General features: G+C 36.7%; 1 protein-coding gene and 1 pseudogene across 1 annotated transcript; both read right to left on the bottom strand.

Annotated features, from left to right (window-relative positions):
* Positions 1-4,544: 4,544 nt before the first annotated feature.
* On the bottom strand, positions 4,545-5,489 carry LOC140507589 (olfactory receptor 51V1-like). The gene has a single exon (XM_072615615.1). It carries the CDS (start codon positions 5,487-5,489, stop codon positions 4,545-4,547), a length of 945 nt encoding a protein of 314 aa, XP_072471716.1.
* An 8,320-nt stretch (positions 5,490-13,809) lies between these two features.
* Positions 13,810-14,839, bottom strand: LOC140507587 (olfactory receptor 51L1-like; annotated as a pseudogene).
* Between the last annotated feature and the right edge of the window lie 232 nt (positions 14,840-15,071).

Below are 15,071 nucleotides of genomic sequence, written 5' to 3'. Positions count from 1 at the left end.
TGTGCAAAGTATGGGATTGGGTGCTACATGGGACACAGAATTTAGGTTAGACACACTATCTTGATCAATTAAGCTTGCATTTTATCAGAAGGGTAAGTAATATACATAGATAATATTTGATAAAAATTGTTTGTTTAATGAATTGGAAAGACAAGGCTCTATATGAAGTTTAATAGGAAAGATTGTTATCAGCAGTGGAATACTTTATGGAGAAGGATTTATGGGAGAGGTTTTATGGAGGAGGAGAATTTGAGTTAGTCTTATTAACAAAAAAAACCCACAAACATATGATCAGGGTAACATTCTTGAAAGGATGCATAGGAATTAAATATTCAAATAAATAACTGAGTGACCACATACAAAGATGGGAAAAAATATGTGGTGTTTTGGATAGATATAGCCAGAAAAGGTCTTATGGCACAAGACTGTGGAATGTCTTAAATGCAGAAAATTGAGCTTGGAATTAATTTATGGGCAAAAGCAATAGTTTGAAGATTTAACATGCAGAAAACTGGGTTGGTGAGATCAATAAATAAAGATGATTAAACTGTTAGCGAGGATAATGAATATGTTTAATGAGAGAGAAAGTGGAGGCAGAGAGGAATTAGAACATTTTCTATTTGTCAGTAGTAATCAGGGATTATAATACTAGCAGTGGAAATGGAGATTAGGGGACAAGCATATGAGAAATAATAATAATCTCACTACATTAAAAACTTTGTTTCAATTTATTCCTGGATTGGAAATTTAAAAACAAACAAACACCAAGCAACAGCATCTCTTCCTTCAAAGACCTTACAATCTAATGTATAAGTGCATGTTCCGGTAGGGGAAGCTCAACATTACCCAAATCAGTAAACGAAACTGTGATCAGATTAAGAATCTCTGATTTTCTCACTGTGAGTTACAATGCTTTAAAATTTAATAGATAAGTGCTGGAAAATTGTCCAAAGGAAACAGAACTTAAATAACTTGTTCAGGGTCTAACAGCTAGTAAGTGTCTGATTCAGGATTTGAATCAAGGTCTTTCTGACTCCAAGCCCAGTAATTTGTACACTATGTTAACCTGCCCCTATTGCACCTTACTACTACTACTACTACTACTACTACCACCACCACTACTATTGCTACCCCTACTACTACTACCACTACTACCACTACTACTACTACTGCTGCTGCTGCTGCTGCTATTTAACCACCATTATTTGTTCTGTTATACTTGAAAAGACCCCTTAACAGAATTCCTAATCAATCTAAGAGTCTATCTATGAGTATATAAGCAATAATAACAATAATATTAATAATGGTACATAATAATGATATACTGGAAACAGAGGCTAGCTCTTTGATTTCATTTGTATAACGAAATTAAAGAAATGAAAATTCATTTCTACCAATGCAAGATGACACATTTTCTTTAATTTATAGTATTAGAGATCTGCCTAAAACCCTGAGTAGTTGAATGCTTTACCTGCAGTCACTCATGTTCTGCCTTAGAGACAGGATTTAAAGGTCTTCATGGCTCCAAGTCTGACGTTCTCTTCACCATACTATTCTGCCTCTCAAATAATAAATAAAAGTTGGCTTTTTATGGCACCTTAAAGTTTGCAAAGCACTTCTCCCCTATACTACTACTTCCTTATACTACTACTAAGATACTTGCTACTGCTAAGAATGACTGACTAGACATGTTTTTGAGTTTTCCACGTGACTTGCCCAAGGATACACAACTAGCAAGTGTCAAGTGTCTGAGGCTGGATTTGAACTCTGTTACTCCCGATTACAGAGGCAGTGCTCTCTTCACTGTGAAACTTAGCTGCTCACTCTATTTATTTTTTTAGTTATTTTTCAATTATTACTATTTTATTTTTCCCCAATTACATTTTAAAACACATTTTAACACACATTTTTAAAACTTTGAGTTCCAAATTTTCTCCCTTCCTTACTCTTCCCCTCCTTCACTATGAAGGAAAAAAATTCTTTATAGATTATACATATATACCCATGAAAAACATATTTCCATATTAGTCATGTTGTGAAAGAAAACATAGATAAAAATATTCTCAAGAAAAATAAAGTAAAAGAAAGCACGCTTCATTCTGTATTCTGATACCATCAGTTCTTTGTCTGAGGATGGATAGCATTTTTTGTTACAAGTTCTTTAGAGTTGTCTGGGATAATAGTTGTCATTCACAACTGATCATTTTATAATATTGCTGTTATACTGTACACAGTATTCACTTTCCCTCCGTTCATGCGTCTTCCAGATTTTTCTGAGATCATTGTACTCATCATTTCTTATAGCTCAATAGTATTCCATCACAGTCACATAGCACAATTTGTTAAGCAATTGATGAACATCCCCCTAATTTCCAACTCGCTTCCTCCCAGAAAAGAGATGATATAAATATCTGCATACAAATCTCTTATTGGACACAGACCTAGTAGTGCCTCTGCTAGGTCAAAGGAGATGCAAGATTTTATAGCCCTTTGGGCATAAATTGCTCTAAAAATGGTTGGATCAATTCACAATCTAGTCTTATTTTTAGATCATCATTAACCACCAATTTTTTAAAATGCATATAATTGGGAGGGACTGTTATTCTAAATATATCATGTTGAAATGACTAAGATAACAGACTTATTTCCAACTACTGGATGTCAGCCAACTGGAGCAGTGGAAAGGGACTGATTGGAGAAGGCAAATACATTATGCTTCACTGTGCACCCTGTACCACAAATCAGGAAAATACTAAATCCTCTCTTCACTATACTCAACATATCTAACTCAACTTTGTCTCATATTCCATCATTTTGAAACTGTTGAGTTAACTTTATCACCGTCTAGATCTATTCTAATTTGCTGGTGCTCCTGTTTGAGACTGAGAAAACTTAGCGTTATTGAAAAGCTTCCCAGGAGTAGAAAGAGCAGAACTCCCTGAAAGACAAGAATTACTAAAGTAAAAATGGTTACCTCCTAAAGTTAGAAAGTTTATGTAGAGGTCAGTCTTTGTTAGACTGAAAAGTTACCACCTGAAGAAAAGAGTTGGGTTTGAACCTGTTCACTTATCTCATGCTCTTTCCCTTCTTATCATTTCCTTCTCCCATAATGCTCTCTTCATCTCTCTATTTTTGTTCAGGTTGCCAGTGTCCTCTGTATTCTTAAATCTTCTCTGAAGAAAGGATGTCATATCATGCATTAACACTAATTGTGAATTCATCTGTGTTCCCTCTCTCAAGGGTGGTTGCCTTCTATGTATGGATATGGAACAGATATTTGCATGTCTGTTAAAGGACTTCAGAGAATCAGTATTTGGTAAATGAACCTAGAACTAAACTAAGTATGCCTTATCTGGTCTTGTAAACACAGAATACAGAAAGGCTAGCATCTTCCTCTTTGGGAACACTAGACTTCTGTTTCGAACTTAACGCTCTACTTTACTTTTTAGAAGCAATTACTAACATTCAGATTTTGGACAATCTTAATCACCAGGACTCATTTACCTGAAATTTTGCCAAATGATGCCACACCTATTCTTCTGTTTTTCCCCTGTACATTTATTTTTTGCTCTTCTGGCCTCGGAGTATAAACTCCTAGAGGTCAAAGATTAAGTCCTTGTCATTCTCTCAGGATATGCCCAGGGAAGTTCCTAGGACAATTTTTCAGTTTGGCAATGATGTACTTTATGGAAGCCATGGAAATGTCCTACCAATGGGTAGGACAACAGTCAGTTTTGGAACCCTGTACTTGAGATTCAATGTGATCTCATTTCAGTCCTTATAGAAGTGCTTCTATATATATTCATGTCTATGAATATGTGTCTGTTTAGCAAGAGATTGAGACAAACATTTACAACAATGGGACAACGTCAAAGAATGATTGGTCATATCATTCCTTAGTTGCAAGGATTGTCGTAAACAATCTTTTGAGAAACCTTATCAATGGTAAATAATACATGGTCATCTGTTAATTAAATAAAAACAAAACAATACCTGGGAAGTAGAGAGTATTGATCAAAGTGGAAAGAGACTATAGAGCTAGATAGATGCCTTCCTATGTCATAGAATATCAGGGGTCCCAGTATGAATCTCTTTTTTTTGTAATTTGTTTTTAATAGAAGAGGCAGGTTTACATTCATAAGTAGAGATTACTATGAAAAAGAAAAATATCTCTGGATAAGAAAAAGTGGAGACAATTCACACAATCAGAATGACTGATACTAAATTATTTCTTTAGAGTAGATTTTGAGAGATGGAGAGAGAGTGCATATGAGAAAGATCGAGTAAGAGATAAAGGGAGGAAGGTCATAATTAGAAAAATGAAGGAATAAAGAATAACCTAAAACTTAAAAAAAAGTTCCTCCTCCTAAGTCAAGCATCATACCTTAGACAGTGCTCCAAGATATCCATCAAAATTAACTGTTTAAAAAACTTTCTATCTTTGATTAAAAACACACAACCTTTTCACTTTCAATCCTTTGAGTACGCCTGAGAGTTATTATCTTGGTAGACAAAATATCAGATCATTAAAATCTCAAAGACATTCAAACGCTTTTCAACAGGAAGAATCTTTGAATCCTGATGCGAATTTGCTTGGTCTTGATGCTGTAAATGATGGGATTCATGAGAGGTGGAAAAAGGATATAGATGTTCCCCATCAGGACATGGACGAGGGGTGAGAGGTGTTTTCCAAACCTATGCACCATTGTAAGACCAATAATGGGGATGTAGAAGACCAGGACAGCACAGATATGGGTAATACAGGTCTCGAAGGACTTGAGTCTCTCCTCCTGGGATGCAATAGCTAAGACTGTATGTAGGATCTGGATGTAAGAGAGGAGGATGAGGAGGGAGTCTAATAGCAAGGTGCAGATCACCAGAGCCAGAGCATAGAAACTATTGAAGCGGATGTCAGAGCAAGCCAGCTGGAGAAGGTCCTGGTGTAGACAGAAAGAGTGGGAGAGGATGTGGTGGCGGCAATAATGGAAGAATTTCCGGCGGATGATGGCAGGAAGAATTGACAAAGAACTCCTCAACAAAATAATCATCCCAGCTTGAATGACTCTGGTATTTGTCAAGATAGTTGTATATCTAAGAGGATTACAGATTGCAATGAATCGATCAAATGACATGGCAAGAAGAACACCAGACTCTGTACATGACAGACTGTGAATGAAGTAAGTCTGGGCAATGCAGGCATCCAGGCTGATATCATTGCTGAACCCCCATAAGATCCCTAATACTGTCTGAATGGTAGACAGCCCCATGCATAGGTCAGTGAAAGCCAGCATAGCCAGGAAGTAAAACATGGGTTCATGTAGACTTGACTCAGTCCAGAGCACACGGAGAATCGTGCAATTTCCCAAAAGGACAATAGCATAGATAGATGAGAAAGGGATGGCAATCCATGAATAAAATTGTTCTAATCCTGGAAAGCCAGTGAGGAGGAATGTGGAGGTACTGAGGTTGTGACTAGGAAGAGTTGACATGAGTGAAAGGAGGAATTTCTTGGGTAAAGTCAGAAGCCTTACTTATATACTAATCTTTAAAAAGTTTTGAAAAAAAAAAATGAACAAGCACTGAGACATCTTAAGCATCATCAGTACGAAGTAGGTACCACTGCCTTGTCATAGAAATACTATTTTATGACAAGTCTGAGAATCATTAGTCTTATTGCCTAGACATGAAAAGCTCACAATATTGGCAGTTCACTTTGCTGTCCATAAACCAAGCAAAAAAGCACCTGCTAATCTGAATCTGGTTGTTGAATCGATCAGCACCTTAGAGGAATTATTTCTCTGCTACTCTGAGTTAGTCTAACTCATTTCCCCAGCATTTTTCAGTTTTCCAATTAACTCTCATTGATAATAAGAAAAAAACTGGGATCAGTCACCTAACGTAGCTAATACTACTCCTTAATGTTCTCTAGTCAACGGAACCTAAGGGACATAGATAGCTTTTCCTTGGCCTCTGCGGTAGGGAGGGACAGATTTGATAATATTTATCCAGGAAAGAAAATGGAAATAAGTCCCAAGGGGAACCTCCATCTCCTGAGATTATCAGACTAACTTTGAAGCCAGAAGAGAATGATGAAGAGCTTGTATCTTAATTACTACCATTGCCAGACTCTGTTGTGGGAGAGTGAGAAAGGGATATGCACGTAGCTGGTATCTTATCTATGTATTCCCCCTAGACCTTTAGCTTGAAGATCATATGGTTATAGGCCTCTGAAGCTAATGACATCCAAAATTTTTTCAGTTGGGTCTGACTCTTCATGATCTTATTTTGGGTTTTCTTGACAGAGATTGGAGTGGTTAGCTGTTTCCTTCTCCAACTCATTTCACAGGGGGAAACCGAGGCAATTAGGTATAAGTGATTTGCCCAGGGCCACACTGGTGGTAAAAATCATGCTGGATTTTAATTTGTCTTCCTGACTTCAAGTGCCACACCCTAAACACTACACCACCTAGCTGCCCGCTATAGTTTTGCACATGTGTATTTATCCTTCATTGCCAAAGAAGACCATGACATGAGAGAAATAATGACATGACTTGCACTTGATTTTGTTTTGAGTGAGGGAGGACTGTGCAGGTCACTAGCCTCACTTGTCTCCCAGAGCTTCTGAATCCAGTGACCAGATATTCATTAGAATGACTGGAGATAACCCAGGAAGAGGCAGTTGGTGTTAAGTGACTTGCCCAAGGTTACACAGCTAGTGAGTATCAAGTGTCTGAGGTGAGATTTGAACTCAGGTCCTCCTGGCTCCTGTACTGGTGCTCTATCCACTGTACCACCTAGTTGCTCCATTTTTTTACCAATTTTCTAGCCACTTTTGCACATAGTAAACACTTAAAATGCTTTATTCATTCATCCATTCCCTTAAAGAAAGCACACCTAGTACTCTGAGGACATATCTGCCCATCTCTCCCATCATATTGTATATCCTTTTCCTCTCAGAAATTGCCCAAATCTCAAATCCTATCAAAACACCCCAGGAAGTTTGTTCACATAATTCATGTGAACATGCATGTGTACGTATGCATGTACATGTATGTATATATGCATATGTGTATATTATATGTTTACATACATGTGTGCACATTACATATATGTATATACTTGTGTGTGTGTATAGATGTATATACGTGCATATATGAGAGACTGCCAGACATACAGATTGACACACAAATGTATATCAATATTTTGATAGCATATTTCCTTTATAATATTAGCTTTCCATTTAACTGCAACTTATCAATATTCACTTGTCTATGGTTTTTTTCTCTGCTAGTGGCAGAGCAGAGCAGTTATGACAGAAATCCTGTGTAGTACTCTCATTGATTCACTGTTCTGTAATGAGCTACAAATTGCAATCATGTAATCCATATATATGGCCATCCAGTTATATATTTTTTATTACCAGTGCATATCATTATAAAAGAAGAAGAGTGGACTTTGAATCTTCACACTTTAATAGTGTGCATTATTTTATTGTAAAATTAGATGGAAAAGTATTGTATTATTTAATAACATTAAAGCTACTAATCTTTGAAAGACTTGGAAAAAATGAACAATCACTTAGTCATCCTAAGCACCATCAATTCAGAAGTAGGGAGCACTGTTTTGTTGTAACTATACCAAAATAACAAAACATGCATTGACAATACCAGACTAAGGACCACTCATTACAATATTCTCAACTCGCAGGAAATCAATAATCAGAAAAAATTAGGAAATTTAAAATTCCATATCTCACCTAAGCAGAATTTCTTGACCAAAACAAAAAATGAAAATTAGGCATACAGGTAAAGTTACTTGTTGAAGGGCTCCTTTGTTAGTCAAGCAAGGAAAGTAATTCACCTATGTTGAGTTAATTAAATCACATTTGATTACAGGAGATGAAAAAAATGTGTCCAGAGAAAAAAAACTAATTTAAGACAATTAGTCTTTCATTTCCATTAAAATCATATGGATTGTGAATTGATATAAGTATTTGTCAGTACATATATATTTAACAGTTCATTTTCAAATGTGAAATACATAAAATTTCATTACATATCAGCATTAACAGATGAACATTTGCAATAAACTTTGATGAAAGGGAACACTAAATTTAAGGAATACCCCATTAAATAAAATGTTATCCACCCACAATTCCATTTTTTTCTCATTAGTAGACCTGTATTACAAAAATTATACTCAATTCTTATTTACTTTTTATCTTTCTTCAACCAAAAATTATGGAAATATGTTTTTTTTAATTCCTGTTATGTAAGTACCTACAAAAAAAAAGTCTAAAATATTTACTCTCTGGTTCTTTACAGAAAAGAAGTTTGCTGGCTGCTATGTTATCCTATTCTCCATTACTGAAGATTGGAAGTGATCTCTATTATTTTCATGATATTCCCATAGCTAGTGACTGGAAGATCAGGAAGATGTAGCTATTAGGTGGATAGAGCAATGGATGTGACATAAGGAAGATTTGAGTTCCCATGTTTCCTCAATCACTTAATGTTAGAATAAAAATTGTACCTACCTCGTAAGATTTCTTCTGTGCATCAAATGAAGATTAATGCATGTAAAATGCTTTGCAACATTAAAGGCCTACATTAATGGTAGCTATTGCTGTTAATAATATTCTGCAAGCATGGTAGCGTTTTTCTCAGTGGACAAACTGAGCATGATGATAGCATTTAAGGGAAAGGGCACAGAAAGAAAAGAACCAAAGAAATACTTAAAAATTGAGCGGCAACCTCATATGTACCTACTTGAACTTGGAACCATCAGGCAAAAAGGCATGTAACTTTCAGGGAACAGATTGGACCATTGTTGTCATTTATTATGAAGAAAATATTCAGTCAACCAGCAAGATGCCAATAGCTTTTCCTCCTATGAGTAATTATACTTTATATGCCTATTGTAAGTTGACATTTGCAAAATTCTCTCCATGGGAGACCCCTATGGAGTTATTAGTACAATATTACTTGTACCATTTTACAAATGAGAAAAGTGAACCTGATTGAGGATGAATGACTTGCTAATGGTTATAAAACTAGCAAATATTTTCAGCACAATTTGAATCCAGGGCTCAATGCAGTTGAGCTCCCTATTATTTCAGGATATTTCTTTGAATTAAAGTAGGAAGGGAAGAAGATATGGTAGTTTTTCTCCATGCCATGGCCCTCTGAATAATGAAAGTATCTGAAAAACTCAGTTGGAAAGATGAAATCAGAGTATGGTCACATATTAGGAGAATGTATTCTGGACATTAACATGGTTCATGAAAAACTCAGTATAAACAAAACATAGTCTGTTCAGCTGTATCAGATAGGTAAATATTTTGGAAAAGAGTGATTTGTTACATTCTAAACACTTGTGGGAGAGCCTGTGCGTTTTATGGAGAAATGTGATTTATAAATGTATGATGGATGAAGATAAACTCCAACCGCAGGGCCAAACAAAATGATTAATTTCATTTTTTCACCAGCCTGAACACAATGTTAAATGGTGCAGAAAACTTGGGAAGGGATTACAAAGAAAGAGTTACCAAATTCTGGTCAGAGTAGGCTCTATGCTCTCAGATTTGTTATTATTTAGACTGGGACATGGATCATATACTGACATCTTTCTTTATTTTCTGGGGCCAGACAACATAACAATCAACCAGTCAGTCATGAAAAAAAAAATATTTAAGGCCTACAGTACATAAGGCAATTTGCTAGGTGCTAATGCTATAAATACAAATAATGAAATAATTCCTGCTGTCAAAGATTTTATATCTTGTTAACAAAAGTTCCCTGGACCCAAAAAGAGAGATTGGCAACGAAGAGTCTGAGAACAGATTGCAAAAGTGTTTTTTACCTTAGAAGCAGAACTTGCCAGGAAAAGAAGAACTTGCAAGACAGCAGAGAAGGAGATAGTTCTCAGGTGCTCAAAGGGGAGTGGGAAAGTGGTGAGAGAATGTAGTGCCTAGAGGCTTTCAGGGAGGGAGCAGAGGGTTAAGGGAAAAGGTATCTATAGACAAAATAAGTCAGACAGCAGAATATTTAGAAAGTTCCAACGAAGGTCTTAAGGCTATAGCTGCTGTTCAAGGTTACCCTTGCGCTGGTCAAGGCTGGCTCTGTGGATTCTGGATGCTATGGGCCTCTCCAAATTTCATTGGAGTTCACTCACAAAGGATCTTAGAATGTCAAGTAGTTTGGGGCTTCAGAAGACTTTCTGACTGGCTAGTTATTGTGTAACTCTGACAGGTTGGTAAAGTCATTACACAGTCCATGTTAACACTTTCTAATGGTATATTTCTTTTAAACGCCTGTTCTGGTGTATTTTCCCCAATAGCAATTGCCAGTGATTAGAACAGTAGCATCAGTTAGCCAATCAATACCAATTAACTTTCAAAGGTGTGTTTCCTGAGAAGATATAAAAGCAACATAAATACAAAATTTACCTTCAATATTTAGGGGCTCAATATCTCCTTTGTTAGTTTGATCTCTAAGGGTGACACTTTCAAACTTAAAGTAGCTGCCTTTTTAGGGTTAATTTACCCTAACTAATTTTACTTCTGAAAGAGGCATCCCATACCTAAGTAAGTCCCTATTGACTGCCTTTGATAATGCCAGTAATAGTTATTCTAAAGCAAGCCTGTCATTAGAAGCTTTGATCTTCAGTGGACTCAGCTGTCTGAACATTCTAGTATGGAATCTATCACTAGACTGGCAGTTTGATCTTTCGACCTTTCAAAGCTCACAGTGTCACAGTCTAGTACATCCCCAGTACACCTTCACTCAATCGAGGAAAGCATAGACATAATAAGGGTAGAAGCAAAGGCTGGACCAAGTGCTCATGGCTTCATAGTAATCTAGATTAATCATGTTAAACCTAAATTAAACTAAGTGGAGAGTAGATTACTGTTACTAGTTCTCTCTCTTTTCTTCCTTTCCTTCTTCTTCTTCACTCTCTTTGTTTCTCTCTCTCTCTCTCTCTCTCTCTCTCTCTCTCTCTCTCTCTCTCTCTCTCTCTCTCTGTTGGTCTCTCTGTCTCTGTCTCTCTTCCTCTTTGTATCTCTCTCTATCTTTGTCTCTCTTTTTTCTCTCTTCAAACCTCCAACCAGTAGTTTAAAGAAATTCTTGCTTTCCCACTGAAATGTCACAAGGGAGGGAAGAGAATCCGATTTAGTCATTGTTTTTAGTGTGAACTCTCAATTCTCTTTCAGAAGCCAGTCTAAAGGCCATTTCTGCATTATGTGGATTAGCAGATGGAAGACACTCAAAGAATACTTGCACATTCTCTCAAGTGAAGAGCAGCCTCTGAAGTGGAAAGTCTCTCAGTTCCAAGAAGTTCAGGAATTTCTAAGTCCATCAAACATTCATGCTTTCTTTCAGGACTGAACCCTAATCAGTCAGGCCACTGTCACATACAATTTTTGCACATATATATTTCCCATTTAATTAGTTGTGTGAATTTTGTATTCCTCTAGTAGAAAAGAAATGTCTTGAGAGTGAAGACAGAATGTCTTTTATCTTTGTATACACCACAATTAGCATAGTGTCAGGTACAGTTACCCCATGAACTTACAGAGTGACCTTAGCAAGTTATCATCTCCTCTATTTTGTATAATTTCTAAAACCAAGGGTTTGAACAGGATGAACCCTGGACTGTATGCAGAAGGATCCCTATAACCACAGAATTTACAGTCTTACTAGAGATGAACTATTGTGATGGCAATCAAAATAGAATCTTTTGCTGTTTTTGTTTTACTAAAAGTGCCTCTGATTGTTTAGTGTAATTAAAGAAGATCTTTCCCATCCATTGATGGGCCTGTCCACTATGGGAAGCTTGATTAGGGGAGTTATTTTGTAGGCGAGTCCCAAGTACCTTTCGGGTTCGTTTTTTTTTATCATTGAGGCATTGGGTCAGAGGGTTATGCCCTCTGACTCTAAAAAGTATATAAATAGTCTGAGGGTGAGGTTTTACTTTGGGGCTTAGTTTTTATAAGAAGGCTTGAGTGCCAGAGGAGGACTCTGGGAAGCTGCTTTAAGGAGTCCCCTGGCTTTGAAAACACAGATATCAGTGCTTCCATTTCTGATAACTATGGTCAGATAGCTGGACCTGTCTGTTGAATTATGGTCAGGCAGAGGAAGCCATGTCAGTTGGCTTTTTCATTTCTCTGTATTTCCTTTGAAGTTCAGTGTACTGACTCCCCTGAACTAGGTGAATGATACATGTGCTTGATTAAAGTGATTGTTAAGCCCTCAAAAGTTGCCTTACCTTTTATGAATGCAGGTCTAAGAAACTGCAAGTCCCCCTGTGTATATCGAGGTGCTTATTGATACACCTATGAAATAATACAATAGAGTCAGAATATTATTACACAGACGTACATAGACAATATGACTTTTGGGCAGTCAATCAGACAGTGAAAGAACAACATGTAATGAAATAATATCTCACATTTTTATTTAGATTTAAGCTTTATATATGTTAGCCCATTGGATGGTCACAACAACCTTGTGAAGTAAGTTCAATTAATAGTCACATTTAAGAGATTAAAAATGTGAGGCTGAAAAAAGTTAACTGATTTGCCCAGGTGTGACAAAAAGTGAATTTCTAAGGTGAGTTTGAACTCAAGCTCTCCTGACTTCAAGCCCAGCAATCTATCCACCACAGAAAGCAGAGGAATTTAGACTTGAATTAAATATCAAAAGTTTGTGAAGAGAAAAAAAAAGTAGCATGAGAAAGATCTCCTAGTGCCAGAATCACAGAACTTTATGGTTAAAAGAAAACTTGGTAGCCATTGGATTTAACCTATGCCTGACAATGAAACACATTATGACATAACAATAAATGATCATCCAAGCTATGGAAAAATGAATCTACTCCCTTGCTCCTCCTCCCATCCCTGAAATCACCACACTACTGTCATATAATTCTGTTTGAGAAAAGGCTTTTTTTGTGTGTTTTTAATATTTCCAGATGTCAAAACTGAATTTATTTATTTTTCCTCTCTTCTACCCATTGCCCCTGGTTATATTCCCTGGAAATAAACAGAAGAATTCTAAGTTTTAATTTAATTACTTCTACAAATGATTCCTGTCTTTCCTCAAGTATTAGTCTTGCGTGAGTTGGATTTTGAGTCAATACCTTTGCCTGTTAAAGCCCTGCATTCCAACCACATAAAACAATGAACTTTTCCAAAGGAACTTTCAAAGGAATGTAGAGTTATGGATTCATTTATGTATTCCATTTTTTTATGACTTAGGAAAATGTATTTTGGAAGCTGAGTTTTTTTGATTCCTGGTACAAGGAATTTTTTAAGATATTACAAGTCCTCAAATGCAATGAGTGTCGTTACTGATGATTCTGGTTCTTACTCAAGAACACTGGAATGATAAACCACATATTCACATGGCAGGGTCAAAGGACAACACAGCCCAAGGTAAATGGGGAAAACTGGGATTAAAGCCACAGATTCTCCAATGTAGTAAAAGTAGATATATTTCTTTAGGAGAGTAGTAGCACATAGAAGGAGCTCAGTAGTAAATTTAAGCATATATATATATATGTGTGTGTGTGTGTGTGTGTGTGTGTGTGTGTGTGTGTGTGTGTGTGTGTGTATAGGTATATGGATATATATGGATATATATCTGTGTGTGTATGTATGTAATTATCCCAGGATACGCATCGTCACATTTATAGGAAATGACTGAATTTGGAAAATCGCTAAGAGAGAGAGAATGTGTGTGTGTGTATGTATTTCTGTCTGCCCAGATATGTGTGTGTGCACGTGTATGAAATAGCGATGACCAGGATTCATGAAACTGCTATATCTTTTGATATTCTTCTCAGATCAGCACAATTATAAGCTTTGTGCAATTGTCTCTTAGTAACGCTTACTAAGTGTATTCTCTTGGAGGTAATCAGGTGTATGATTCCCCTACAAATTTTCTTATTTTTCAAACTGTAAATGATGGGACTGAGAACAGGGGTTACTAGCAGGCAGATATGAGCCATAAGGACATGCACAAGGGGAGAGGCACGCTTGGCAAAACAATGAACAATGGAAAGACCAATCATGGGCATGTAAAGGATGAGGACAGCACAGATGTGGGAGGCACATGTGTTCAAGGCCTTAAGCCTCTCCTCCCAAGATGCAAGGTTCAACACAGAGTGAAGAATGAAGGTGTAAGACACCAAAATGCCCAATGAATCACATCCCCAGTATAGAAATGAGCATAGCCAACTCATAGACAGAATTGAATTTTTTATCTGCACAAACCAGCCATATTATATCTTGATGCAGGCAATAAAATTGAAGGAGGACATTGAAATGGTAGAATGAGAAGTATGTCAGGCCGATCGTTAATGGAATGACAGGTAGAGAGATTCTCAAAACAACAAATATTCCAATTCTAGCAACGCACTGTGTGGTGAGGATAGTGGCGTATCTTAATGGATGGCAGATATCTATGCAGCAATCAAAGGTTATTACTAAGAGCACTGATTATGCCATGAAGAAGGAATGGATAAAAAACATATGTATCACACAGGGATTGAATTCAATCTCCCTGGATAAGGACCACAACACTCAGAGGACAGATAAAAGAATGGGAATGGACATGTCCATGTCCACAAAGAACAATATGGCCAAGAAATAGTACATGGGTTCATGAAGGTTTGGGTCAGTCTGGATAATATGAAAGATGGTGAAGTTACCCACTATTCCAATAAAGTAGAAGATGCAGAAAGGGATAGAGATTCATTGGTGTATCACCTCATAATCAGGAATTCCAGTAAGGTAGAATGTGGAGGAAGAGGTACTACTGGCATTGAAGTCTGCCATGGAATTACTCCACAGGGTCACAAACCCATCCCCTTAAAGACAATTAAATACACATTAAAGGATAGAATGAAGACTTCCCTATGTATTTGGATACTGTTCCACACCATAACAACTTACCCACATATACACTCAGAGTTGAGCAGGCAAAAATAACTCTTTTTGCTTCATCATGGCACAATAAGTCCTAAAGACCAATTTATCTTTCTCTATTTTAAATTATTCTTGATCAAAT

Source organism: Notamacropus eugenii, chromosome 5 (assembly GCF_028372415.1).
Source record: "Notamacropus eugenii isolate mMacEug1 chromosome 5, mMacEug1.pri_v2, whole genome shotgun sequence".
NCBI lineage: Eukaryota > Metazoa > Chordata > Mammalia > Diprotodontia > Macropodidae > Notamacropus > Notamacropus eugenii.
Note: the sequence above shows the minus strand (reverse complement) of the source record. Positions and strands in the feature narration are given on the sequence as shown.